Source organism: Oncorhynchus nerka, linkage group LG28, assembly GCF_034236695.1.
Source record: "Oncorhynchus nerka isolate Pitt River linkage group LG28, Oner_Uvic_2.0, whole genome shotgun sequence".
Lineage (NCBI taxonomy): Eukaryota > Metazoa > Chordata > Actinopteri > Salmoniformes > Salmonidae > Oncorhynchus > Oncorhynchus nerka.
Genome location: NC_088423.1, coordinates 58,930,716 through 58,958,534, shown reverse-complemented (window position 1 = coordinate 58,958,534; position 27,819 = coordinate 58,930,716). Strand labels below are relative to the sequence as shown.

Genomic DNA, 27,819 nt, shown 5'->3' with positions numbered 1-27,819 from the left:
AGAAATAATACAAATGCCAACACATTTCATCACAGGGCCTTGTATATACCTGTATATACTCTCAGGAGATGTACAGCCTAAGACCTACAGTACCAGTCAAAAGTTTGGACACACCTACTCATTCAAGGGTTTTTCTTTAATTTTTTTACTATTTTCTACATTGTAGAATAATAGTGAAGACATCAAAACTATGAAATAACACAATGGTGTTATTGTAGTAACCGAAAAAGTGTTAAACAAATCACAAATATTTGAGATTTTTCAAAGTAGCCACCCTTTGCCTTGATGACATCTTTGCACACTCTTGGCATTCTCTAAACCAGCTTCACCTGGAATGCTTTTCCAACAGTCTTGTAGGAGTTCCCACATATGCTGAGCACTTATTGGCTGCTTTTCCTTTACTCTGCAGTCCAACTCATCCCAAACCATCGCAACTGGGTTGAGGTCGTGTGATTGTGGAGGCCAGGTCATCTGATGCAGCACTCCATCACTCTCCTTCTTGGTCAAATAGTCATTACACAGCATGGAGGTGTGTTTTGGGTCATTGTCTTGTTGAAAAACAAATGATAGTCCCACTAAGCACAAACCAGATGGGATGGCAAATCGCTGCAGAATGCTGTGGTAGCCATGCTGGTTGTGTGCCTTGAATTCTAAATAAATCAGTGTCACCAGCAAAGCACCCCTACACCACCTCCATGTTTCACGGTGGGTGGGAACCACACATGCAGAGATCATCCGTTCACCTACTCCTCGTTTCACAGACACACGGTGGGTGGAACCAAAAATCTAATTTTTGGACTCATCAGACCAAAGGACAGATTTCCACCGATCTAATGTCCATTGCTTGTGTTTCTTGGCCCAAGCAAGTCTCTTCTTATTATTGGTGTCCTTTAGTATTGGTTTCTTTGCCGCAATTTGACCAAGGCAGCTGCAGCAGAGGTAACTGGGTCTTCCTTTCTTGTGTCGGTCCTCATTAGAACCAGTTCCATCATAGCACTTGGTGGTTTTTGCGACTGCACTTGAAGAATCTTTCAAAGTTGAGAAAATAGTAAAAATAAAGAAAAACCCTGGAATGAGTAAGTGTGTCCAAACTTTTGACTGGTACTGTATATTGTTTGTTCACACTATGGGTGGGTTTCCAAGACACAGATTTGTATTTATTAGGGATCCTCTGTAACTCTTCCATAAGATGGATTTTATGTTTAAAAAAAACTGATTCTACTGCTTGCATCATTTACCTGATGTGGAATAGAGTTCCATGTAGTCATGGCTCTATGTAGTATTGTGTGCCTCCCATAGTCCGTTCTGGACTTGGGGATTGTGAAGAGACTCTGGTGGCATGTCTTGTGGGTTATGCATGGGTGTCCGAGCTGTGTGCCAGGAGTTTAAACAGACAGCTCGGTACATTCAGCTTGTCAACACTTCTTACAAAAACAAGTACTGATGAAGTCAATCTCTCCTCCATTTTGAGCCATGAGATATTGACATGCATTTAATTAATATTAGCTCTCCGTGTACATTTAAGGGCCAGCCATGCTGCCCTGTTCTGAGCCAATTGTAATTTTCCTAAGTCCCTCTTTGTGGCACCTTACCACGCCTTCAGATGCGACAAAATTAGGGTCTGTAGGACCTGTCTTGTTTGTGCTGTTAAGGCAGAATAGCACTTTATTATGGACAGACCTCTCCCCATCTTAGCTACTGTTGTATCAACATGTTTTGACCATAACAGTTTACAATATAGGGTTACTCCAAGCAGTTTAGTCACCTCAATTTACACATCATTCATTACAAGATTTAGTTGAGGTTTAGTGAATACAATGCTTTCAGTTAAAAACAGCCCATAAACATCTTCCTAAAACATTGATGATGGCCTGTCAATGACATGTGAGATGTACAGAGGGGAAAGGGTTGAGGTCAAGTTCAGACATGAAATAAGAATTACATTAATCAGAAGAAAAACAACTCAGAGCCATACAGAATTTGGAAACTTAACTTTGTTTTAAGGAGCAGGGAACTGTCACGGATGCCATGTTGACACCAAAAGTTCAAAGACAGTTAAGAAGAAAGCAAATGACAATGTTATGGTCATGGCATGTCTAGAGATGAGTAGGCTTGGCATGGTGACGCCCAGGCTCTCTGCGGTACAAGTAAACAGCCAACAGCTGGAGATGCAGTGTGGACATGAAATCTGTAACCAATACTCCCACCTAGTGGCACAAATGGCTCAGTAATAAACCATAGACTTTTAATCAACTCATTGAAATTATGGCTAATGATCCACTAGAAATTACACTATACAGAATAAATCAAATCAGTAAACATTGTAGTAACAGGCACAGACAGGCAGGTCTAATGTAACTACAGTTACACTAGGCTACCTGCCGTTTGGGGCGGCAGGTAGCCTAGTGGTTAGAGCGTTGGGTTGCTAGATCGATTCCCCGCGCTGACAAGGTAAAAATCTGTAGTTCTGCCCCTGAACAAGGCACCGTTCTGAGGCCATCACTGTAAATAAGAATTTGTTCTTGACTGCCTAGTTAAAAATATATAGTGCTTAACGTACGCCGGTTTGTGATGTCTAATTACATATTTAAAATTGTATATGCACGCAATCTAAACCTCATTACCCAAGATGACCATTTTATTACTATTATCAAAATGTTACCTTTGTTTGAAATTGTTCATCCCACAAACTGCTTCGATTGTAATGCACATGAGGCTGCTGGAATGGAGCAAATGGAATGGCATCAAACACATGAAAACCACGTGTTGGATACCATTCCACCAATTTCGCTCCAGCCATTACCACAAGCCCGGTCTCCCCAATTAAGGTGCCACACTATACCTACCGACGTAACTACATAGGTTTGGGGACACTTAGGCTGCGTTTACAGACGAATTCAGATCTTTTGCCTATAATTGGGCAAAATATTAGAATTGGGCTGCCTGTGTAAACGCAGTCAGACCATCCAGTTATTTCAGGACACAAATCACAGGCTGACGATCACTGAATCTCAATTCCTCCAGCCTGCCCACCTACTAAAAATAAAACCCCATGCTTCTCTTAGTAATCATGATGAGCGTGCATGTAGCAAAAGCATACGCAAGACACACTTCAAACAAAATCCTAGTCAACTTGTTTAATCATTATTTTACTGCAACAGTGTCAGAGGAGTAAGAGGAAGCTGAGGGTCACTTGTGAGTGTTAAACTTGAAGCCTTGTTAAAACAGAAACATGACTCATGGCTGGGATATGGAAACTAACACAATGAGGAACAGAGGGAGGAAAACACATGCTTTGTTTTCCTCCCTCTGTCCCTCTGAACTTCTTAACCTCTCTAAAATAACTTCATAATCTCTCTTAATATTATGGTCTCTAAAAAGTGATCGGATTTATTGCTCTGTATCAAACTCCTGATGTGGCACTGACAATACACTCTCGATTGAGTAATGCCGATTACGAAAGGAATGACGCCTCCACGCAAAAAGTGATGAGGTAAAAACGACACATACCAAGATGGTGTTTTAACACTGAAGGACAAGTGTCTCTCCCTAACAATCACTCAAGTATCTCATGTAAAATACATTGTAGACATGTATCATTGATATATTATAGGTACATTTAACACATCTGTTGATTTCACAGACAATATTGTGAGGTTCTATGCCATGTCTTAAAAATAAATACTGTAAAATGTTGGTCACAATGTTTTGTCTTTGCATATTAGCCAACAAGGTGAAACATCTGCCGATGTGCCCTTGAGCAAGGCACTTAATCTTAATTTGCTCCAGGGGCACCGTACTACTATGGCTGACCCTGTAAAACACATTTCATTGCACCCATCCTCTGACAATAATAACAGCTTTAGTCATTTGTAAGGCATAGTATAGTTCAAGGTGAAAACAATGTTCCACAACAGTGATAAAACATTTAATACTTCAATTTAACTGTGGAGGCTACAAAATAGTGCTCACATCCAAATAGTGTAAACATGATGCAATTGACATTTTAACTTGTATACATAATGAGACATTGATGCGACAGATTCATTTGACTATTAAGAGATGTTAGGTACTCAGACTATCTTTTTAGCTAACATTCTACTCCTTGCCACACCTGTCATTTGCTAAAGAGACCAGGCAATCATGTCCGTTTGAATAGCTCTTTTTTTTCAGTGATCATCATTTATGTGAAAAAGATTACAAATAGCGATGGTTAAAGAATATAATAACAACCACTGGTATGTATGCCACAGAATAAAAACAACCAATATTGCCACAGTGTACTTATTTTCCCAGTGCTAAAACAAATCAAATTAAGACGTAGAACCTAACTAAATATAATCTATTTGAAATCATTAAAAGTTCTTAAATGAAAGACTGTCTTACCATCCTTGGCTGTGAAATTAAAATCTATGCTAAAAGCTGTATAAAAAACAATGAGTATCACAACCTTAAAAACAAAAATACTGAGTAAGAACAGCTATGACCCTCAAATAAAAGTGGCACACGGGTACAGCCAGACATGGGCACAGTAATATCCCCTGCACACACCCTGCAGGAAAAAAATGATTTTTTTTTATGTTGGCCGTCTCCCTGAGCCACCTCCCCTCATGGCGACCATAGTACACAACATCAAGTCCCATGAATCATATGAGCCATCCCCATATTCCTGCTAGGTCAGTTGCCCCAGTGGGTGACATGCTCTCAACCCAGGAAGGTGAGGCCCGCCATGACGCTGAAGCCGAGCAGAATGAAGAACACCTTGAGCAGCTGGTTCTCCGGGGAGTTCAGCTCGTGAGGCAGGATCTCCATGAAGGTGATGTAAATAAAGGTCCCGGCAGCCAGCCCCTCCAGGATGGCCTGGATCAGAGCGCCTGCCGCCAGCTGGGCCTCGATAACCCCGATGCCCACTGCGATGCCTAGCGGAGACATCATAGCGAAGACGCCCACGTAGGCCGCAACCCACATGGGCGGGACTGCGCTTTGCACCAGCTTCACCGATAGGCTGAACACAATGATGCTCTTGTGGACCACAATGGCAATGCAGATTTCTAATACCTGGATAGGATGGAGAGAAAGCTGGATAAATATTAGGTTGAAATTCCTCTCCTACTTCCTTTTTATCATTGCAGTAAGATGAAGAAAGCTGTATAAAATATCAACACAAGCTGTATAAATTACACATCTGTCATTTAGAATTCTTTGAAGTCTAAAAACAGGTTAGCTTAAATAATCACTTCAAGCCAGATAAGTCTTTGATCAACCAAAGAAAGTAGTTTAAAAAAGGACAAATTCCAAAGTTAATAAAATGGTCAGATGTTCAGACTTCAAAAGTAGTCAAATTAAGTTCACATCCCAGGCCATCTGTTTTGTAGATCCAGGGTCGTATTCACTACGAAACAAACTGAAGCAAATGGGTAGGGACCTACCTGAATTTACCAAGAAACACTTGTTTTTGCTTTCACTATGTTTAGTTTCCATAATATTGCAAAATAGTTTTGCTACGGTGTCTAATGAATACAACCTTGCTATAGTCCACAATCCTAAATAAATTGAAAATACTTTCCTATGCTCTTTTCCATTTGAGGTTGAGGCTATAGCTGGATCTACACAACCAATTACATCGTCTGTCATGACGAGTCAACATCCTGTTTGAGATCGGACAACGTGACAACTTTTGATTTGAATGTAATTTCCCTCTAACAGTTAAGTTACTTTCCTGTCTTTCCTTCTCTTCTTTCTACCACACATGAATCAATGTGTCAGCAACTTGCATGCCTTTATAGTGTATTGATTTATAAACTCAGTAAAAAAAGAAACGTCCCCTTTTCAGGACCCTGTCTTCCAAAGATATTTCGTAAAATTCCAAATAACTACACAGATCTTCATTCTAAAGGGTTAAACACTATTTCCCATGCTTGTTCAATGACCCATAAACAATTAATGAACATGCACCTGTGGAATGGTCGTTAAGACACCGACAGCTTACAGAGAGGAGGCAATTAAGGTCAGTTATGAAAACTTAGGACACTAATGAGGCCTTTTACAGACACTGAAAAACACCAAAGCTGCCCAGGGTCCCTGCTCATCTGTGTGAACGTGCTTTAGGCGTGCTGCAAGGAGGCATGAGGACTGAAGATGTGGCCAGGGCAATAAATTGCAATGTCTGTACTGTGAGACGCCTAAGACAGCGATACAGGGAGACAGGACAGACAGTGGCAGACCATGTGTAACACCTGCATAGGATCGGTACATCCGAACATCACACTTGCAGGACAGCTACAGGATGGCAACAACAACTGCCCGATTTAGACCAGGAATGCACAATCCTGCCATCAGTGTTCAGACTGTCCGCAATAGGCTGACAGAGGCTGGACTGAGGGTTTGTAGGCCTGTGGTAAGGCAGGTCCTCACCAGACGTCCCCGGCAACAACGTCACCTATGGGCACAAACCCACTGTCGCTGGACCAGACAGGACTGGCAAAAAGTGCTCTTCACTGACAAGTTACAGTTTTGTCTCACCAAGGGTGACGGTCGGAATCACGTTTATCGTTGAAGGAATTAGGGTTACACTGAGGCCTGTATTCTGGAGCGGGATCGATTTGGAGGTAGAGGGTCCATCATGGTCTGGGGCAGTGTGTCACAGCATCAGACTGTGCTTGTTGTCATTGCAGGCAATCGCAACACTGTCCGTTACAGGGAAGACATCCTCCTCCCTCATGTGGTACCCTTCCTGCAGGCTCATACAGACATGATCCTCCAGCATGACAATGCCACCAGCCATACTGCTCGTTCTGTGTGTGATTTCCTGCAAGACAGGAATGTCAGTGTTCTGCCATGGTCAGGTAAGAGCCTGGATCTCAATCCCATTGAGCACATCTGGGACCTGTTGGAGCGGAGGGTGAGGGCCATTCCCCCCAGAAATGTCAGGAAACTTGCAGGTGCCTTGGTCGAAGAGTGGGGTAACACCTCACAGCTAGAACTGGCAAATCTGATGCAGTCCATGAGGAAGAGATGCACAGCAGTACTTAATGCAGCTGGTGGCCACACCAGATACTGACTGTTACTTTTGATTTTGACCCCCCCCCTTTGTTCAAATCAAAGTGTATTTCTCACGTGCGCCAAATACAACAGGTGTATAACAGGTGTAGACCTTACAGTGAAATGCTTACTTACAGGCTCTAAACAATAGTGCAAAAAAAAGTGTGTGTGTGTAGGTAAGTAAAGAAATAAAACCGTAAAAAGACATTTGAAAATAACAGTAGCAAGGCTATATACAGATACCGGTTAGTCAGGCTTAGTGAAGTAGTATGTACACGTAGGTATGTACATTGTGTGCCCCTCCCAGGAGTCTTATGGCTTGGGGGTAAAAACTGTTGAGAAGCCTTTTTGTCATATACTTGGCACTCCGGTACCGCTGGCTATGCGGTAGTAGAAAGAACAGTCTATGACTGGGGTCTTTGACAATATTTAGGGCCTTCCTCTGACACCGCCTGGTGTATAGGTCCTGGATGGCAGGCAACCTTGCCCCAGTGATGTACTGGGCCGTACGCACTACCCTCTGAAGTGCCTTGCGGTCGAAGGCAGAGCAAATGCCGTACCAGGCAGTGATGCAACCATGCTCTCGATGTTGCAGCTGTAGAACCTTTTGAGGATCTCAGGACCCATGCTAAATCTTTTTAGTTTCCCGAGGGGGAATAGGCTTTGTTGTACCCTCTTCACGACTGTCTTGGTGTGTTTGGACCATTCTAGTTTGTTGTTGATGTGGACACCAAGGAACTTGAAGCTCTCAACCTGCTCCACTACAGCCCCGTCGATGAGAATGGGGGCGTGCTCGGTGCTCCTTTACCTGTAGTCCACAATCATCTCCTTAGTCTTGGTTTCGGTGAGGGATAGGTTGTTATTCTGGCACCACCTGGCCAGGTCTCTGACCTCCTCCCTATAAGCGGTCTCGTTGTTGTCGGTGATCAGGCCTACCACTGTTGTGTCGTCTGCAAACTTAATGGTGTTGGAGTCTTTCCTGGTCATGCAGTCGTGGGTGAACAGGGAGTACAGGAGGGGACTGTGCACGCATCCCTGGGGAGCTCCAGTGTTGAGGATCAGCGTGGCAGATGTGTTGCTACCTACCTTCACCACCTGGGGGCGGCCCGTCAGGAAGTTCAGGATCCAGTTGCGGAGGGAGGTGTTTAGTCCCAGGTTCCTTAGCTTAGTGATGAGCTTTGAGTGTACTATGGTGTTGAATGATGAGCTGTAGTCAATGAATAGCATTCTCACATAGGTGCTACTTTTGTCCAGGTGGGAAAGGGCAGTGTGGAGTGCAATAGAGATTGCATCATCTGTGGATCTGTTGGGGCGGTATGCAAATTGGAGTGGGTCTAGGGTTTCTGGGATAATGGTGTTGATGTGAGCCATTACCAGCCTTTCAAAGCACTTCATGGCTACGGACGCGAGTGCTACGGGTCTGTAGTCATTTAGGCAGGTTGCCTTTGTGTTCTTGGGCACAAGGACTATGGTGGTCTGCTTGGAACATGTTGGTATTACAGACTCAGGGACATGTTGAAAATGTCAGTGAAGACACCTGCCACGTCCTGGTAATCCGTCTGGCCCCGTAGCTTGTGTGTGTTGACCTGTTTAAAAAGGTCTTACTCACGACGGGTACAGAGAGCGTGATCGCAGTCGTCCAGAACAGCTGATGCTCTCATGCATGCCTCAGTGTTGCTTTCCTCGAAGCGAGCATAGAAGTGATTTAGCTCGTCTGGTAGGCTCGTGTCACTGGGCAGTCTAATAGTTTGCAAGCCCTGCCACATCTGACGAGCGTCGGAGCCAGTGTAATATGATTCAATCTTAGCCCTGTATTGACGCTTTGCCTGTTTGATGGTTGGTCGCAGGGCATAGTGGGATTTCTTGTAAGCTTCCGGGTTAAGAGTCCCACACCTTGAAAGTGGCAGCTCTACCCTTTAGCTCAGTGTGAATGTTGCCTGTAATCCATGGCTTCTGGTGGGGGTATGTACGTACAGTCACTGTGGGGACGACGTCCTCAATGCACTTATTGATAAAGCCAGTGACTGATGTAGTGTATTCCTCAATGTCATCTAAAGAATCCCGGAACATGTTCCAGTCTGTGATAGCAAACAGTCCTGTAGTTTAGCATCTGCTTCATCTGACCACTTTTTTTATTGAGTGAGTCACTGGTGCTTCCTGCTATAACTTTTGCTTGCAAGCAGGAATAAGGAGGATAGAGTTGTGGTCGGAGTTACCAAATGGAGGGCGAGGGAGAGCTTTGTACGCGTCTGCATTTAACATGATGGAAATTTGGTAGAACTGATTCCAGTTTCCCTGCATTAAAGTCTGTCCAATAGCAGTGGGTGAGTGGTTTCCGGTTTGCTTATTTCCTTATACAGCTGAGACTCTTAGTGCCAGCATCTGTTTGTGGTGGTAAATAAACAGCCACGAAAAGTATAGCTGAGAACTCTAGGCAAGTAGTGTGGCCTGCAATTTATCACAATATACTCCATTTCAGGCGAGCAAAAATCTAGAGACTTCCTTAGATTTTGTGCACCAGCTGTTTACAAATATGCACAGCCCGCCCCCCCTCGGAGTGTGCTGTTCTAGCCTGCCGGTGCAGCGTGTGTCGCGCTAGCTGAATATCCATGTCGTCATTCAGCCACGATTCCGTGAAACATAGGATATTACAGTTTCTGATGTCCCGTTGGTAGGATATTAGTGATCGTACCTCGTCTGATTTATTGTCCAATGATTGCACGTTGGTGAGTAATATTGAAGGTAACGGCAGCTATCCGACTTGCCTTCTGCGGGTGCTGACGAGGCATCCGGCTCTTCGTCCTCTGTACCTGCGTCGCTTCCTCTTGCGAATAACTGATGTTGGCCCTGCCGCGTGTGTGGAGAACATCATGCGAGTCTTGCTTGTTTTTGAAAAAAATATTTGTCTAATCCGAGTTGAGTGATCACTGTCCTGATATCCAGAAGCTCTTTTCTGCCGTAAGATATGGTTACAGAAACAGAAACAACATAATAGCACAATTGTTTTCGTAAAACTGCTGCCATTTCTTCCTGCGCCATTATTCAATTTCTGTTAGTCACGTCTGTGGAACTTGTTCAGTTTATGTCTGAGTTGTTGAATCTTACGTTTATACAAATATTTACACGTTACGTTTGCTGAAAATAAAAACGCAGTTGACAGTGAGGATGTTTTTTTTTTTTTGCTGAGTTTAGTAAAATATCTCAGGACCTTGTCATTAGAATCCGCTGGTGTGGGAGTGATTTTATACTAAGGATGTGAGAGAAAGTGCATGGAAATCATGCATGAGTCTCACTTCCTCTACTCTAAACCTCCTGACACTACGGGTGATTGGAAAGAGTTTTCCTAGGGCTTCCTCCTAAGCACAGAAAAAACTTTCACTATGCCTTTGTGATGGAAAGAGACTGCCCTGAATACCAACAAAGGACAATACAGTGAAGAGGAGAACCATGTGAAGAAAAAGTCCAAGAGCACATCACATGAAAAGCACGAGTTAGAAACATGTACTTAATTTTTTTCTCCCCCAGATAGAAATAACAATTCTCAATGTACAACTTGATAAGAGCTTTTGATAAATTCTAGGTAAATAAGTAACTCGTTTAGGAATTGTAAATATATATTTTTAGATAAAAATCACTGGAGACAAATGTGAGGCCAATCATATGGCAGCAACCTGCATAATGAGAGTTTCTTAGCAATTTCTCACATGGAATAGCTTAATTTCTCAGAACAAGAGACTGATGAGTTTCAGAAGAAAGTTCTTTGTTTCTGGCCATTTTGAGCCTATAATCGAACTCAAATGCTAATGCTCCAGATATTCAACTAGTCTAAAGAGTTTATTGCTTCCTTAATCAGAACAAGTTTTCAGCTGTGCTAACAATTGCAAAAAGGGGTTTCTAATGATCAATTAGCCTTTAAAAAATTATAAACTTGGATTAGCTAACACATGCCATTGAACACAAGAGTGATGGTTGCTGATCATGGGCCTCTGTACGCCTATGTAGATATTCAATAAAAATAAATAAAAAAAACAGCAGTTTCCAGCTAAAATAGTAATTTACAACATTAATGTCTACACTGTGTTTCTGATCAATTTGATGTTATTTTAAAATGGACAAAAATATATATTTAGTCCCTATTTCGTTGTCTTTAGCGGATTTCACCTGCAGCCACTAGCTAGTTGACGGCCGAAGTTTGCTCCATTCTGCCGCGGAGCAGTGCCAGAGTTCTATTGACGAGTGACCACTTGATATTGTAGTCACTCCAAACATGCTAAATTCTCAGAGTAAATTGGGGTTTCAAAATTGTAGACATGGGGTTTGGATTATTGTTTGACACTATTGTCGATTTTTTTGGACACATTTGAATAAACCTTAAATGATCTAAATCACTTTAGGGGTTAACATCCTAAAGTCTATATAAACCTATATCTGAATAACTTGTAAATATGAAGTTATTTCAGAATGACAGTTATCTGGCTAGCGTATCATGCTTTGTGACATTAGTCATCTCTAGTTTTTAATATTATTTACCTTTATTTCAACAGGGAAGTCATGAGACTAGTCTCTTTTACAAATGAGCCCTGCACAATACAAAAACAGTCAAGTATAAATCAACATACATAGACAATATACACATTAAGATACAGAACAGTCAATTAAAAGAAACATTCATTACAAAAATCCTCTGTCAGCTGTCTGAATTGCCATACGGACTTCAAAGCATGATATAGGTGTATTTATGCAGTTGTTCAAATGCACAGATACATTTGTATATCTTCAAAAGAAACTACCGGTCGTTAGATAATGTATTTTCACTTATTGCAGCTACATGCTCGTTGTGTTCTCTATGGTGCACTCGTCCGTTCGTGAGCAGGCTGCTCGTTCTAAATAGTCAAATCTAATCTGTTGGAAACAGTGGCAGCATGTGCAGCAGTAGTCATTCGTTTTATGACATGAAAAAGTGAAATGGGTGTATTTATTCAAATGCGCAGATCGCTTTATATACACTGCCTTCGGGAAAGTATTCAGACCCCTTTACTTTTTACACATTGTTACATTGCAGCCTTATTCTAAAATGGATTATTATTTTTTCCCCTCAAGCTACACACAATACCCCATAATGACAAAGCAAAAACAAAATTTGAAAATGTTGCTAATCTATTTAAATAAGTATTCAGACCCTTTACTCAGTACTTTGTTGAAGAACCTTTGGCAGTGATTACAGCAGCGAGTCTTCTTGGGTATGATGCTACATGATTAGGAGAAACACTCCAAATAAAAGGTGTGCCATTCTTCTCTTCAGATCCTCTCAAGCCCTGTCATGTTGGATGGGGAGTGATGCTGATCCTGACTAGCCTCCCAGTCCCTGCCTCTGAAAAACCCCACAGCATGACGCTGCCACCATTACGCTTCACCGTAGGGACGGTGCGAGGTTTCCTCCAGACGTGATGCTTGGCATTCAGGCCAAAGAGTTCAATCTTGGTTTCATCAGACCAGAGAATCTGGTTTCTCATGGTCTGAGTCTTTAGTCGCCTTTTGGCAAACTCCAAGCGGGCGGTCATGCGCCTTTTACTGAGGATTGGCTTCAGTCTGGCCACTACCATAAAGGCCTGATTGGTGGAGTGCTGCAGAGATGGTTGTCCTTCTGGAAGGCTCTCCCAACTCCACAGAGGAACTCTAGAGTTCTGTCAGAGTGACCATTTTTGTAATGAATGTTTATTTTAATTGACTGTTCACCTCCCTGACCAAGGCCCTGCTCCCCGACTGCTCAATTTGGCCGGGTGGCCAGCACTAGAAAGAGTCTTGGTGGTTCCAAACATCTTCCATTTAAGGATGATGGAGGCAATTGTGTTCTTGGGGACCTTCAATACTGCAGACATTTTTTGGTACCCTTCCCCAGATCTGTGCCTTGACACAATCCTGTCTCAGATCTCTACAGACAATTCTGTCGACCTCATGGCTTGGTTTTTGCTCTGACATGCACTGTCAACTGTGGGAACTTAGACAATTGTGTGCCTCTCCATATCTAAATGGGTTTGGACTAGAGGTTGACGGATTAATCGGAATGGCCGATTAATATTAGGGCTGATTTCACGTTTTCATAAATCGGAAATCGGTATTTTTGGACACCGATTTGGCCTATTTTTTAAAACACCTTTATTTAACTAGGCAAGTCAGTTAAGAACACATTCTTACTTTGTATGACGGCGGTGGGCTAACTGCCTTGTTCAGGGGCAGAAAGACAGATTTTTACCAGCTCGGAGATTCAATCTTGCAACCTTACAGTTAACTAGTTACTAGTAACTAGTTAACCTTACAGTTAACACTGGCTTCCAGTTGAAGCTCGCATCCGCTACAAGACCATGGTGCTTGCCTACGGAGCTGTGAGGGGAACGGCACCTCAGTACCTCCAGGCTCTGATCAGGCCCTACACCCAAACAAGGGCACTGCGTTCATCCACCTCTGGCCTGCTCGCCTCCCTACCACTGAGGAAGTACAGTTCCCGCTCAGCCCAGTCAAAACTGTTCGCTGCTCTGGCCCCCCAATGGTGGAACAAACTCCCTCACGACGCCAGGACAGCGGAGTCAATCACCACCTTCCGGAGACACCTGAAACCCCACCTCTTTCAGGAATACCTAGGATAGGATAAAGTAATCCTTCTCACCCCCCCTTAAAAGATTTAGATGCACTATTGTAAAGTGGCTGTTCCACTGGATGTCTTAAGGTGAACGCACCAATTTGTAAGTCGCTCTGGATAAGAGCGTCTGCTAAATGACTTAAATGTAAATGTAACTAGTCCAACGCTCTAACCACCTGATTACATTGCACTCCACGAGGAGACTGCCTGTTAAGCGAATGCAGTAAGAAGCCAAGGTAAGTTGCTAACTAGCATTAAACTTATCTTATAAAAAAACCAATGTGTACCTATCCATAAACATCAATGCCTTTCTTAAACTCAATACACAGAAGTATACATTTTTAAACCTGCATATTTAGTTAATATTGCCTGCTAACCTGGCTCGTTGCGAACTCTGAAGACTATTTCTTCCTAACAAAGACAGCCAACTTCGCCAAACGGGGGATGATTTAACAAAAGCTCAATTACGAAAAAAAGCACAATCGTTGCCGACTGCATCTAACCATAAACATATCAATGCCTTTCTTAAAATCAATACACAGAAGTATACATTTTTAAACCTGCATATTTTGCTAAAAGAACTCCAGGTTAGCAGGCAATATTAACCAGGTGAAATTGTGTCACTTCTCTTGCGTTCATTGCACGCAGAGTCAGTGTATATGCAACAGTTTGGGCTGCCTAATTTGCCAGAATGTTACATAATTATGACATAATATTTAAGGTTGTGCAATGTAACAGGAATATTTAGACTTATGGATGCCACCCATTAGATAAAATACACAAACGGTTCCATATTTCACTGAAAGAATAAACATCTTGTTTTCGAGATGATAGTTTCCAGATTCGACCATATTAATGACGGAAGGCTCGTATGTGTGTGTTCTGTTATAATTAATTCTATGACTTGATAGAGCAGTCTGACTGAGCGACGATAGGCACCAGCAGGCTCGTAAGCATTCATTCAAATAGCACTTTCGTGCATTTTGCCAGCAGCTCGTCGCTGTGCTTCAAGCATTGAGCTGTTTATGACTTCAAGCCTATCAACTCCCGAGATTAGGCTGGTGTAACCGATGTGAAATGGCTAGCTAGTTAGCGTGGTGCGCACTAATAGCATTTCAAACATCACTCGCTCTGAGACTTGGAGTTGATGTTCCCCTTGCTCTGCAAGGGCCGTGGCTTTTGTGGAGTGATGGGTAACGCTGCTTCGAGGGTGGCTGTTGTCGATGTGTTGCTGGTTCAAGCCCAGGAAGGGGCGAGGAGAGTGACGTAAGCTATACTGTTACACTGGCAATACTAAAGTGCCTATAAGAACATCCAATAGTCAAAGGTATATGAAATACAAAATCACAGAGAGAGAAATTGTCCTATAATTCCTACAATTTCTTAACTGGGAATATTGAAGACTCCTGTTAAAAGGAACCACCAGCTTTCATATGTTCTCATGTTCTGAGCAAGGAACTTAAACGTTAGCTTTTTTACATGGCACTTTTACTTTCTTCTCCAACACTTTGTTTTGCATTTCATTTGAGGCTAAATGTATTTTATTGATGTATTATAATTAGTGTTCATTCAGTATTGTTGTAATTGTCATTATTACAAATAAAAAAATCTGCATCAGCTTTTTTTGGTCCTCCAATAAATCGGTATCGGCGTTGAAAAATCATAATCGGTAGACCTCTAGTTTGGACCCCAGAAAAAGCAGCTGCTTTTGCTGTTTTTATACCTAATCTTATGCTTTTGTTCACCGTATGACATGAGGACGAGAGAGAATTCGGCATTTTAAAGCTAATTTCCTGCAATTCTAGGGCAGAGGCCCACCTGTTTTGAGCACCACACTTAGGTAAAAAACAATTATCAAAATACATTTTTTGGGGGGTGGGGGCTTGTTATTTTGGCATTAATGTGTGTCACATAGCAGTTTGCAAACAATGTAAAAAAAAAAAAAAAAGGCATCGAGTTAATAAAGCCACATGGTCTATTTTTTGCTTTCTTGAGTAAGGCAGCTCCAAAACGCAGTTTCAGCCTAGCTCAGTGCTTTCTGTGGTGGTGGCCAGCAGAAAATAGAGCCAGCAGAAAATAGAGTGATGCACCTGATTGGCTCAGTTCTGTCAGTCATGGGACAGTAGGTCATCCCCAATTCTAAGACTAGAGCTCAAAAATGTTAGCCCCTTGGGTTCTGCCATAGAGTTATATTAGAAGTGCCCATCCAAGAAGGCTCAAGGTCATTGGCCACAGATATGTGATTTGATGTAATTCTTTCTACAGTAGCTTTGATTGGACTGATCATGTCAACATCTTTCTTTAGCTAGCAATCATCATTTATCAAGTCGACAATCTACTGGAAAATCATTGTCATATGAAGAGAAAACGTATCGATGCCCATCGGCCATTGCACATAAAGATTACACAACAAGTTGGAAATCGCAAATTCAACAATGAGTCGTTTGGAAGGAATCTCTGGCTAACTGCAGGCATTGCAAAGAAACCACTAACGTTAGCCTGCTATTCAATGGAGTGGCTGTGGTTTATCTCCAAAGTTCCCACCATAAATCCAGAGATGACCAGACTTTGATGACAAAGTTTGATGACATTTGCCCACAAAGGACCGCTGCGCCTCCTTCACAAGGTGAGTCCAAAAATGTATTGTATGCGAGGGAGAAACGTATACAGTAGCTAAGAAAGTAATAGTAAGTATGTTGTGTAGTAAGATGCTAGTAGCCAAATAATTGTCTGTTTTCACCAACGCAGTATTGTAAACACAACGTTAGTTGTGGTGCTTGGCTTGCATGTGTAAATTCAACACACAACATTCTATAATAGAATTGTGTTATTTGACAAATTAAAGGCTTAACGTGTCAAATAGTGTTATGACGTGTATCGTTTTTGACACGCAAATACCCAAACAAAGTTCAATGTGCCTCACCCTAATAATTTGGTCTATTTTCACCTCTTAAATTTCACCTGCCACTGTTTAATGCTTTCACCTGTTCTGACTTGGTGGTGCACAAATAGCCTATAACCTGTTTTAGAGAAATGTAATCATTTAATATTGTAAAAGCTTTTGTTGTCTGTTTATATGCCCCATTTATTTATCCTATGGTTCTGACTGGTACAGGGAGTACACTAACGGCCCATGTTCTGAATTCTGTCGCTGTACATTTCAAAGGTGCTGAATAAAGTTATTGACTACGTCAGTCGTCGCTTACTCATTAATGTCTTAATCGAAATTATGGATTGCCCCTCAACCGCTTGTCGACCCCTTATGCCATAATATGTACATCTCAATTGTCAGTAGGAACCACATTTGTTTAACTTCTTGCGTCGAGCCATCCCGGATCCGGTATCGTGAATACAGCCTCAAGCTCATTACCATAACGCAACGTTAACTATTCATGAAATTCGCAAATGAAATGAAATTAATCTATTTGTTCTCAAGCTTAGCCTTTTGTTAACAACACTCATCTCAGATTTTCAAAATATGCTTTTGAACCATAGCTAAACAAGCATTTGTGTAACAGTATTGATAGCCTAGCATAGGAGTTATGCCTGGCTTTCAGCATGTAACATTTTCACAAAAAACAGAAAAGGATTCAAATAAAATCATTTACCTTTGAAGAACTTCAGATGTTTTCAATGAGGAGACTCAGATAGCAAATGTTCCGTTTTTACAAAAAATATTATTTGTGTTGACAAATCGGTCCGTTTTCTTCATCATTCTTCATCACGTTTGGGTAAGAAAAAAAACAAAAATTAAGTCATTAAAACGCAAACTTTTTTCCAAATTAACCCCATAATAATCGACAGAAACAAGGCAAACCGATGTTTAGAATCAATCCTCGAGGTGTTTTTCACATATCTATCGACGATAAAATCCTTCGTGGCAGTTGACTTTCTCTTCTGAAGAAATGGAACGCGCATGGACCTACAGATTACGCAATAATTTCGACACAGGACACCGGGCGGGACACCTGGTAAATGTAGTCTCTTATGGTCAATCTTCCAATGATATGCCTACAAACACGTCACAATGCTGCAGACACCTTGGGGAAATGACACAAAAGGGCAGGCTCATTCCTGGCGCATTGACAGCCATATAAGGAGACATTGGAACACAGCGCCTTCAGAATCTGGGGCATTTCCAGTATGAAACTTCATCTTGGTTTCGCCTGTAGCATTAGTTCTGGGGCACTCACAGATAATATCTTTGCAGTTTTGGAAACGTCAGAGTTTTGTCTTTCCAAGGCTGTCAATTCCATGCATAGTCGAGCATCTTTTCGTGACAAAATATCTTGTTTAAAACGTGAACGTTTTTTATCCAAAATTTAAAAGAGCGCCCCCTATCTCGAAGAGGTTAAGCAAGTCTGCCATATTAGCTGTTTGAATTTTTTTGTTGTGAAGGCAGTAAATGAGGTTGAATGAACTGTTTCGCTGCCAGACAAGGCTCCGCTGAAAGCCAGGTTTAGCAGTGGTAAGGTGTTGGGACAGCTTTATATAGGCCATAACAGTTTGTGGGCATCGTTTGTCACCGTTATAGTGCAATTAATGTATTATTTAGTGTTGTGTAGTGGCTTTGCTGGCATGCATTTCCCTTGTTTTTTTGGGGCCCACCAAGAATTACATGCTAAAATCATCACTGGAACGGTCCCACCTGATCTTGCCTCCAACTGCCTTCCATCTTTGAAGACATGTATTATCATTGTTAGAGCAGCCACTTGAGCATCTGGTTAATATAATAGATCATCTGTGGCTATAAGGACATGCCTGGTGCCCAAAATTGATGACACATGAGTTGAGAGTTGAGTGGGGATAAACGGATTTGGTTCAGTCAGTCGTCGTAATGAGCCCTACCCAGCTAGCTAGTTTATGCTTGTGGCTAGAAATGTCAGCAAGAATTTGAAACATGTCTGCCAAATTTGGGACTTGGGAGTATTCAGAATCATTCTGTTTTTATTAGACTACAAAAGCAATAAATAGGCCTTTAGCGGTCACCCTGCCCTGATATTAGCTACTACACTTAAGTGGTATCTAAATTTTCATATCATACTTCTCACATCCCATGATTTACTGTATTACCAGCACAGCCCACAAGGGGTGCTAAATGCAAGAAAAGCCCATTTAGCCTCTACTACCAGAACGCTAACAAAATTTGCACATACTAGTAGCAAAATCTCTAACGAATAGCAAAGACAGGCAAACCCAGCTTAAAGTTATACAAGCATAGGTTGTAGCTACCGAATGTCATTTTCAGTGAGTGTGGACATTTACAAGCCAACGAGAGAAACTGTGCAAATTAATAAAGTTTTGATGCAGGCTTTTCTAAAGGAATAGCAGCATGTGTACACGGAGCAGAGGGGTGAACAGAGAAGGCGAAAAAAAGCGCTAGTAGGAAGCAGAGCTCTTTGACATCTGGCAGAAAGTCATTCTAAAAGATTTGATGGCAAACATTTAGTACTGAATTGCATACAAGTGTAACTTCATCCCCTCATGTGCGCTGCACAACAGAGACTCAGCGCTTAGATATACACTGAACAAATATATAAAAATGCAACATGTGAAGTGTTGGTCCTATGTTTCATGACGTGAAATACAAGATCCCAGAAAAACTTCTCAAATTTGTTTACATCCCTGTTAGTGAGCATTTCTCCTTTCTCAAGATAATCCATCAACCTGCCAGGTGTGGTATATCAAGAAGCTAATTAAACAGCATGATCATTACACAGGTGCACCTTGTGCTGGGGACAATGAAGGCCACTAAAATGTGCAGTTTTGTCACAATACAATGCCACAGATGTATCAAGTTGAGGGAGCGTGCAATGGGCATGCTGACTGCAGGAATGTCCACCAGAGCAGAATTTGTCAGTACGTCCAACCTGTCTCACAACCACAGACTACATGTATGGCGTTGTGTGGGTGAGTAGTTAGCTGATGTCAACGTTGTGAACAGACTGTCCCAGGGTGGCGGTGGGGTTATGGTATGGACAGGCATAAGCTACAGACAATATACACAATTGCATTTTATCGATGGCAATTTGAAAGCACAGAGATCCAAACCGTGACGAGATCGTGAGGCCCATTGTTATGCCGCCATCACTTTATGTTTCAGCATGATAATCCACGGCCCCATGTTGCAAGGATCTGTACACAATTCATGGAAGCTGAAAATGTCCCAGTTCTTACATGGCCTGCATACTCACCAGACATGTCACCCATTGAGCATATTTTGGATGCTCGAGAGCGACATGTAGGACAGCATACTCCAGTCTCCACCACTATCCAGAAACTTCGCACAGCCATTGAAGAGGGACAACATTCCACAATAAACAGCCGGATCAACTCTAATCGAAGAAGATGTTGTGCTGCATGAGGCAAATGGTGGTCACACCAGATACTGACTGGTTTTCTGATCCATGCTCCTACCTTGTGACTAACAGAGATCTATACATGCACCCAGTCATGTGAAATCCATAGATTAGGGCCTCATGAATACATTTCAATTGACTGATTTCCTGTAAAACAGTAAAATCTTTGAAATTGTTGCGTTTATATTTCTGTTCAGTATAAATAATACAAATTGTACTTTCACTTGAAGAAAATAAGCAGTTGAATATTATTTTAATGGATTTGAAAATACATGCATTTGGCAGTGGCATGCATTTGCAATGCATGGTTGCATTTGTTTTAGCTGACCCAGTGCCACAGGTGGGCAGACATTTCCCTTTTAGGACCAAGGGAATGGTCTAATATGTTCTCCGGGCAAGCTAAAACTAATCTACCTATTGCGCAATTTAAGTACAGCTCGCTCTCCAGCACCTACCTTTGAGTCTGTGGTCTGCAGTCCGATGGCCAGGCCCTCAAACACAGAATGGAGGGAGAGTGAGAAAAAGAGCATGAATGAGCGAAAGGAGGAGTGGGCCTGGAGGTCCATGTGGACGTGGTGGGCACTACCCTCCAGGTTGGTGGATACGGCTTTCCCCTGCCCATGGCTGTGCCCTTTGGCCCGCATCAGAGGTGCTCCCTCCTGGTCTGAACCTTGCATGGCATCTTGTCTGCAGTTCAGAACGATCCTCTCCACAATGAGCACAGTGAAGAAGCCTGCAGCCATGATGAACTCTGGGAGGGGGAAGCTGGTCTGTTTGAGAAAACGACCAAAAGTAGGAGTTCTGTTTAAATAAACGCTAAGGGATATATACACACACTACCGTTCAAAAGTTAAGGGTCACTTAGAAACATCCTTGTTTTTTAAAGAAAAGCACATTTTTGTCCATTAAAATAACATCAAATTGATCAGAAATACAGTCTAGACATTGATAATGTTGTAAATGACTATTGTTGCTGGAAACGGATGATTTTTTAATGGAATATCTACATAGGAGTGATGGTTGCTGATAATGGGCCTATGTTCAATGGCACGTTGTGTTAGTTAATCTAAGTTTATAATTTTAAAAAGGCCAATTGATCATTAGAAAACTTTTGCAATTATGTTAGCACAGCTGAAAACTGTTGTTCTGAATAAAGAAGCAATAAAACGGGCCTTTTTTTAGACTAGTTGAGTATCTGGAGCATCAGCATTTGTCAGTTCGATTACAGGCTCAAAATGGCCAGAAACATACCACTTTTTTCTGAAACTCAGTCTCTTCTTGTTCTGAGAAATTAAGCTATTCCATGCAAGAAATTACCATGAAAAGCTGTGTACTACTCCCTTCACAGAACAGCGCAAACTGGTTCTAACCAGAATAGAAAGGAGTGGGAGGCCCCGGTGCACAACAAGACGACAAGTACATTAGTGTCTCTAGTCCTCAACTGGCTGCCTCATTAAATAGTACCCGCAAAACACAAGTCTCAACATCAACAGTGAAGAGGCAACTCCAGGATGCTGGCCTTCTAAGTGACTCCAAACTTTTGAACAGTAGTGTATATCATAAGTAAGTGGTCCTTAACACATCACCAGGTATTGAACCTGTGGATTAATGATAATTTCTGCACTAACTAGCACATTTCCCCATGTGGGAAAACTGTTTTACAGATACAATAAAACAAAAGTATAACTTATATCTATTACAAAACTTAATACATTGGTTTGTCCCATGGATAGTCATATAGCTTTTGTCATTTTACAAAGGGGATGGGAGTGTGGCCAGGTATCAATGATTCTTTGTGATGTTGCTGACAGACAGAAGACACTTACGTCCACACTCCGTGCGGCCAGCTCAGCATTGATGTCTGACAGGTAGTCTGGGATGATGTCCAAGAGACAGGCAGCCAGGAAGACGCCTCCAGCAAAACAGCTGATGAAACTCAGGACCACCCGATGGGTTTCTACATGATACAAAACACTACTGTTTAATGCTCAACATAGACAGAACCTGGGGTTTTCCCTGACCATGTGACCTGACCAGGAACAACTTTGGGCCCTGATCAGGTGATCTGTTAATGAATCCAGAGCTCTTCCTATTCAGGTCACATGGTGGGGTTAGAATAAATATATATAATAAAAAAAAGCCTGACCCTAGCCATATACAGTGCCTTCAGAAAGTATTCACACCCCTCAACCCCCCAAAAAAAAGTGTTACAGCCTGAATTTAAAATAGACTGGATTTTTTACAACTTCATCAATTAAAAGTTGAAATGTCTTGAGTCAAAGTATTCAAACTCAATTTTTCAGATGAACTACATGTTCACACAAATGGTTCTCCAATCGAATGTGTTCCCACAGAGAAATACTTAGGCATTTGGATTGATATGGATATGATGTTTAAAAAAACAAACAGATGAGCTCGTTAAGGAGCTAAGATTTAAAAAGTTGGCTTTTTCTACAGCAGGAAGCAGATTATTCAGTCAACCTTTTTAACCCTAACCCTTTTATCTGTTCTTGATTATGGTGACATTCTATCAAAGAGCAGCTGCTTACTACTACTCTTAAACCTTTGGATGCCATCTACCATAGTGCCATCGGTTTTGTTACAGTTGATACAGTTTATCACTGCATCCTTTAGCAAACGGTTGGCTGGACTTAGCTAAAGACCTGTAAATCTTTACATTACTCCCTTTTTGTTGACAAGGCCCTACTTCAGCAGCAAAGGTAGATAAGACGGAAGTATACACTGGAGTTGCCTAACTCGTTCAAAAGATTGGTTAATGGCTACCTGAAGTCAACTGAAGTTGTCTGTTTAACTTAGGTTGTGAATCAAGGAAACTATGGATTTCTTTCAGTTAATGTGACATAAGCTGTGATATGAATAATGTGTGAATATCTGATGACTGATCATTTCATCTGACTTATAGGTCTAAATCAGCTGTTAACCCGTCAGAAAAGAGACACCTTATGGAGATACCACTGATAAAAAAATAAAAATAAAACTGGAAGTTATCAAGAAGTGCAATCAAACACTCTGGGAGCACTGTAATGAAATGGCCATGATAGCTGCTAATGTCACCCTCTACTTAAAGGGGGGAAAAAAGGAGAAGCAACAGAGATAACCATCATGCAGAGACCTGAAGTATTGAGCACCATTGCACAAACACAGAAGTGAAAACAACTCCTCAGCAAATCAGCCATTCCAAAACAAGAACTGTCTTAATATGTGACTGAAGGGATGGTATTGGCCCATACAAATTTATGCACACATTAAACGGTCTCTTATCACAGTAAATGTTATGGTCCTTCATTGTTTTAGTAATGCCCGGAGTCATAGTGTATAATATATATTGACAGCCGACCATACAGAGACTGCTGGGCCTAAAGAGAAAGTTAAAAGCAGGGGTATATTCACTAATAACCAAACTGAGGCAAATAAGCTGAAACTGGGAGGGACCTAACTGAACTTGTACAATAACAAAACATTTGTTTTTAGGCCTTTTTAATAATATATATATATATATATATATATATATATATATTTTAAATGGTTGCTTAATGTTAAAATGTTTGATTTTTGTCTACAAATGAAATGTATTATTACTAGTTTCCGTCGCAAAAAGTTACGGTTTGGACTAACCTCTGACCCTAAGCAGGGCTGAGTTCAGTCTTTTTTTGAACATTCTGGAATGTTCAATTGAACAGAAATGGTGCTGTACTGAATGACCAGTTGAAAAATGGGGAGGAGTTGGTTTGTGAACGCTGTCAGCATGGCCACTGCCCTTTAAATACACCTCTCATTGCTTCAAGCCACGCCTACCAAACGGACCTCAAAGTTTGTACAAGAACGTTTTGGGGAAACATGTCATTCAGTACAAACTGTTCTGCAACGTTTTAAACATTCAACTGAACTGAATGCACCTCAGTTGAAAAACAGGGAGGGGTTGTGTTATGTTGAATGCTGCGTGGCCACTTCCCTTTAAATACGCCACTCAGTGCTTCAAGCCACAGCCACCAAACAGGAGCAAACGTACTTCAAAGTCTGTTCAAGAAAGTTTTGGAGAAACTTGTCATTCAGTACAAACCCTTCCGCAACGTAGCAAACCGAACACACCTCAGCTTTTGTTTCGCTTCAGCTGAAGGTCGGTGGGTTGATTGTTCACTGGAATGTGCCATCTCAAGGGGCTTTATCCCTGTCAGGTGACTCTAGTCCAGTGGTATTCAAAGCTAGCGGCCCTGGAGAACTGCAGTAGGGTCATCAGTAACTGTATTTTTAGGAGTACAGATTATTGTATGGGACAATATACAAATATAGAGAAAGACCAGAAAATAGAAATGTTGTAAATGTATTTATTGGTTGCTTTTGATTGAATGTTATTTATTGATGTAAATTTACCGATTTTTGGGTGGGGTGAAGTCGGGAGAAATCCTGGCAGAAAAAAAATAATGGGTTCCCCGCTGAAAAAGTTTGAATACCACTGCCCTATCTGTCTCCTTGGAGGAGACTCGATGATTCCTCACCCTAAGAAATCAATTAAGCAAATGTGCTAATCTAGGCCTAAATCAATTATGCAAATGGTATAATTAAGCAATAAATCCCAAGGGGGTGTGGTATATGGCCAACATACCAGAGGTAAAGACTGTTAGGCACCATGCAACGCGTAGCCCTTAGCCGTGGTATATTGGCCATATATCACAAACCCCAGAGGTGCCTTACTGCTATTATAAACTGGTTACCAATGTAATTAGAGCAGGGATAATAAATGGTTTTGTCATACCCATAATATAGTCTGATATACCATGGCTGTCAGCCAATCAGCATTCAGAGCTCAAACCACCCAGTTAATAATACATCGCACACTTCTCAAGCAAAATAAGATAATTTTAAAATAACATTTGAGGAACAGAACTGATAATGAAAGTGATCTATACTGTTCCGGAACAGAACTGTTACTTTAACATTGTAACCAGTTCCTTAAATTAAATGTTTGTCACATGCGACAAATAAAACAGGTGTAGACCTGCTTACTTATGAGCCCTTAAAAAAAATGATTGCATTGTTGGTTATTAATAATAAGTAATGTTTCCTAAATAGACTACTTGACCCAGTACTGGAAACCCTTGCATATAGCCTCGTTATTTTATTGTGTTACTATTTTTATTTTCATCCATTTTTTAAATAAAAATTATAATTCTGCATTGTGGGTTAAGGGCTCGTAAAAAGGAACTCAAGTTCTTCGGCGTACACATCACAGACAAACTGAAATGGTCCACCCACACAGACCGTGCACAACAGCGCCTCTTCAACCTCAGGGGGCTGAAGAAATCGGTCTAGGCCCCTAAGACCCACAAACTTTTACAGATGCACAACTGAGAGCATCCTGTCGGGTATCACCGCCTGGTACGGCAACTGCACCGGCCGCAACCGCAGGGCTTTCCAGAGGGTGGTGCGGTCTGCCCAACACATCACCAGGGGCAAACTACCTGCCCTCCAGGACACCTACAGCACCCGATGTCACAGGAAGACCAAAAAGATCAAGGACAACAACCACCCGAGCCACCGTCTGTTCACCCCGCTATCATCCAGAAGGAGAGGTCAGTACAGGTGAATCATAGCTGGCACCAAGAGACAGAAGACGTTTTTCCACTCTCAAGGCCATCAGACTTAAATAGCCATTACTACGCAGCTTCCAACCGGTTACGTAACCCTGCACCTTAGAGGCTGCTGCCCCATATACATAGACTTGAAATCACTGGCCACTTTAATACTGGAAAACTAGTCACTTTTATAATGTTCACATATTTTTGTTTTACTCATCTCATATGTATATACTGCGTTCTATTATACTCTATTTTAGTCTATGACACTCCAACTTTGCTCATCCTAGTATTTATATATTCCTTAATTCCATTATTTTACCTTTAGATTGTGTGTGTATTGTTAGATATTATTGCACTGTTGGAGCAACACACACACATTTCGCTACACTCGTAACATCTGCTTAACAAAATTTGATTTGTTGAGCTAAATGTAAAAATACATTTAACTTTATTTATGGAAGTTCATAACTTTATTTTGCTGGTGGAAACGAACAGAAAAAAAAAAACGTTTCTGTTCACGATTGGAAAATTACTTTGGTTCCAACTCACGGTAAGCTATACACAGATATTTTAGAGGCATCTCTTTCAAAAGTAGACTTATGTGCTAGGTTTGACTACGATTAACCAATCAAACTAATCCATAGTGGGATAAATACATATTTTTTTTTATCCTTAAAGCTCTGAGCCTAAGCTCCATCTTTTGTAGATTACTAAAAATTATAAATTAATAACATTTGATTGAAATGTAAATTGTACAGGTACCCCCTGTATATAGCCTAGTTGCTGTTTTTAGGGTTGCTCTTTAATTATGTGTTACTTTTCTATTTCCATTTATTTAGTAAATACTTACCACATTTTTTCTTAAAACGGCGTTGTTGGTTAAGGGCATACAATTTGATAAATTGACATTTGGCGGTTATAAACCAATGGAAGAAACAAGAATAAACACAAGCCCACAGCAAACACTGATTGGATTTGGCAAACACTTGCATGCAACTGCCTAGTTCAGTGGCAGAATGGGGATTCGATCCAGCAACCTTTCGGTTACTGGCCCAACGCTCTGACCACTAGTAACCGAAAGGTTGCTGGATCGAATCCCCGTTCTGCCAATGAACAAGGCAGTTAACTCACTGTTCCCCAGTAGGCCGTCATTGTAAATAAGAATTTGTTATTTTAACGGACTTGCCTTGTCACATGTAAGTAAAGGATAAATAAAACATGTATGGATGCCAGGCTACGGAGCTTCATAACCAACCAACCTAAAATATTCGGTTTCACCAAAATAACCTTTCCAACAGAGGCAAATCCAATACATCTAGGAACAATACTTAAAATGCGTCAGGTTGTTGAACACTTCCTTCGCTATCGAATAAGCGTTAAAAAACACGTTTCCAATTATCGTCTGTAAAAGTGGGAGTTACGTAGTATTTTACTCACGTGACCGAGAATGGACTACATGGCAGCCCACACAGGCGGAAAATGGGACACCCTGGATAAAAACGTTTTAAAAATCTTATTTGATAGCGTAGTACACATCAAACACGAATCGTAAGTATTGTTCTTATAGATAGGATACGTATGCATCTTGTTGACGGGAAACATTGTTGAAACCCAATAGTTTAGGTTTGGTTGATGAAGGAAAGGACGCAACCAGCCGTCTGGCTTGTTGTGGGAAACAGCAATTGCATACGGGGTTACAACATGAGACTAGTTAGCTAGTAATTATATACATTTGTAGGTTACCTACTGAAACTTACCTGTCCCACTAGTTTCTCTGAACCACTTCATCCGAGCAGGAATAAATCCGAAAAATAGCGTCAGGAGCAACAAACCCACGAGGGCACCTATTTTCACCTGTAACAAGTAGTCCATCTCGATTTGTTACTACCGGACAGAATCAAAACTAACTGTTTTGGGATAATCCTGATAAATAGCGATTTAAATAAACGAACAGTGAAGGCAATGAGATGAATACGCCATACGAACAGGTTTGCGCTACTGAAAAACAAAAACCTATGCTATTCGAAAAGTCATATCGCTGCTATATCGGCAATTTCAGAAGCTAATTATGCGCCTGTTAGCTACATGTTTACACTGTCCTGCAATTTGTTGGAGGACTTTGCGCTACTAGTCTTCTGACCAGTGTTGTCAACAAATGTTCAGGTTAAGTTGCTTGAGGCACGTT

General features: G+C 41.4%; 1 protein-coding gene across 1 annotated transcript; it reads right to left on the bottom strand.

The window, feature by feature from the left end:
- Nucleotides 1–1,976: 1,976 nt before the first annotated feature.
- On the bottom strand, nt 1,977–27,819 carry LOC115113447 (zinc transporter ZIP1-like). The gene is made up of 4 exons (XM_029641099.2): nt 27,392–27,819; nt 21,864–21,994; nt 20,493–20,807; nt 1,977–5,058 (listed from the first exon to the last, which is right to left on the bottom strand). The coding sequence occupies exons 1-4, from the start codon at nt 27,504–27,506 to the stop codon at nt 4,705–4,707; spliced, it is 915 nt and encodes a 304-aa protein (XP_029496959.1). The 5' UTR covers nt 27,507–27,819; the 3' UTR covers nt 1,977–4,704.

Coding starts and splice junctions, on each gene's coding strand:
- LOC115113447 (XM_029641099.2), bottom strand. CDS start 27,506: ATGGACTACTTGTTACAGGTGAAAATAGGTGCCCTCGTGGGTTTGTTG. Junction 20,808..21,863: donor TGGCCGCACGGAGTGTGGAC/GTAAGTGTCTTC, acceptor TTTCTCAAACAG/ACCAGCTTCCCCCTCCCAGA. Junction 5,059..20,492: donor TGCAGACCACAGACTCAAAG/GTAGGTGCTGGA, acceptor CATCCTATCCAG/GTATTAGAAATCTGCATTGC.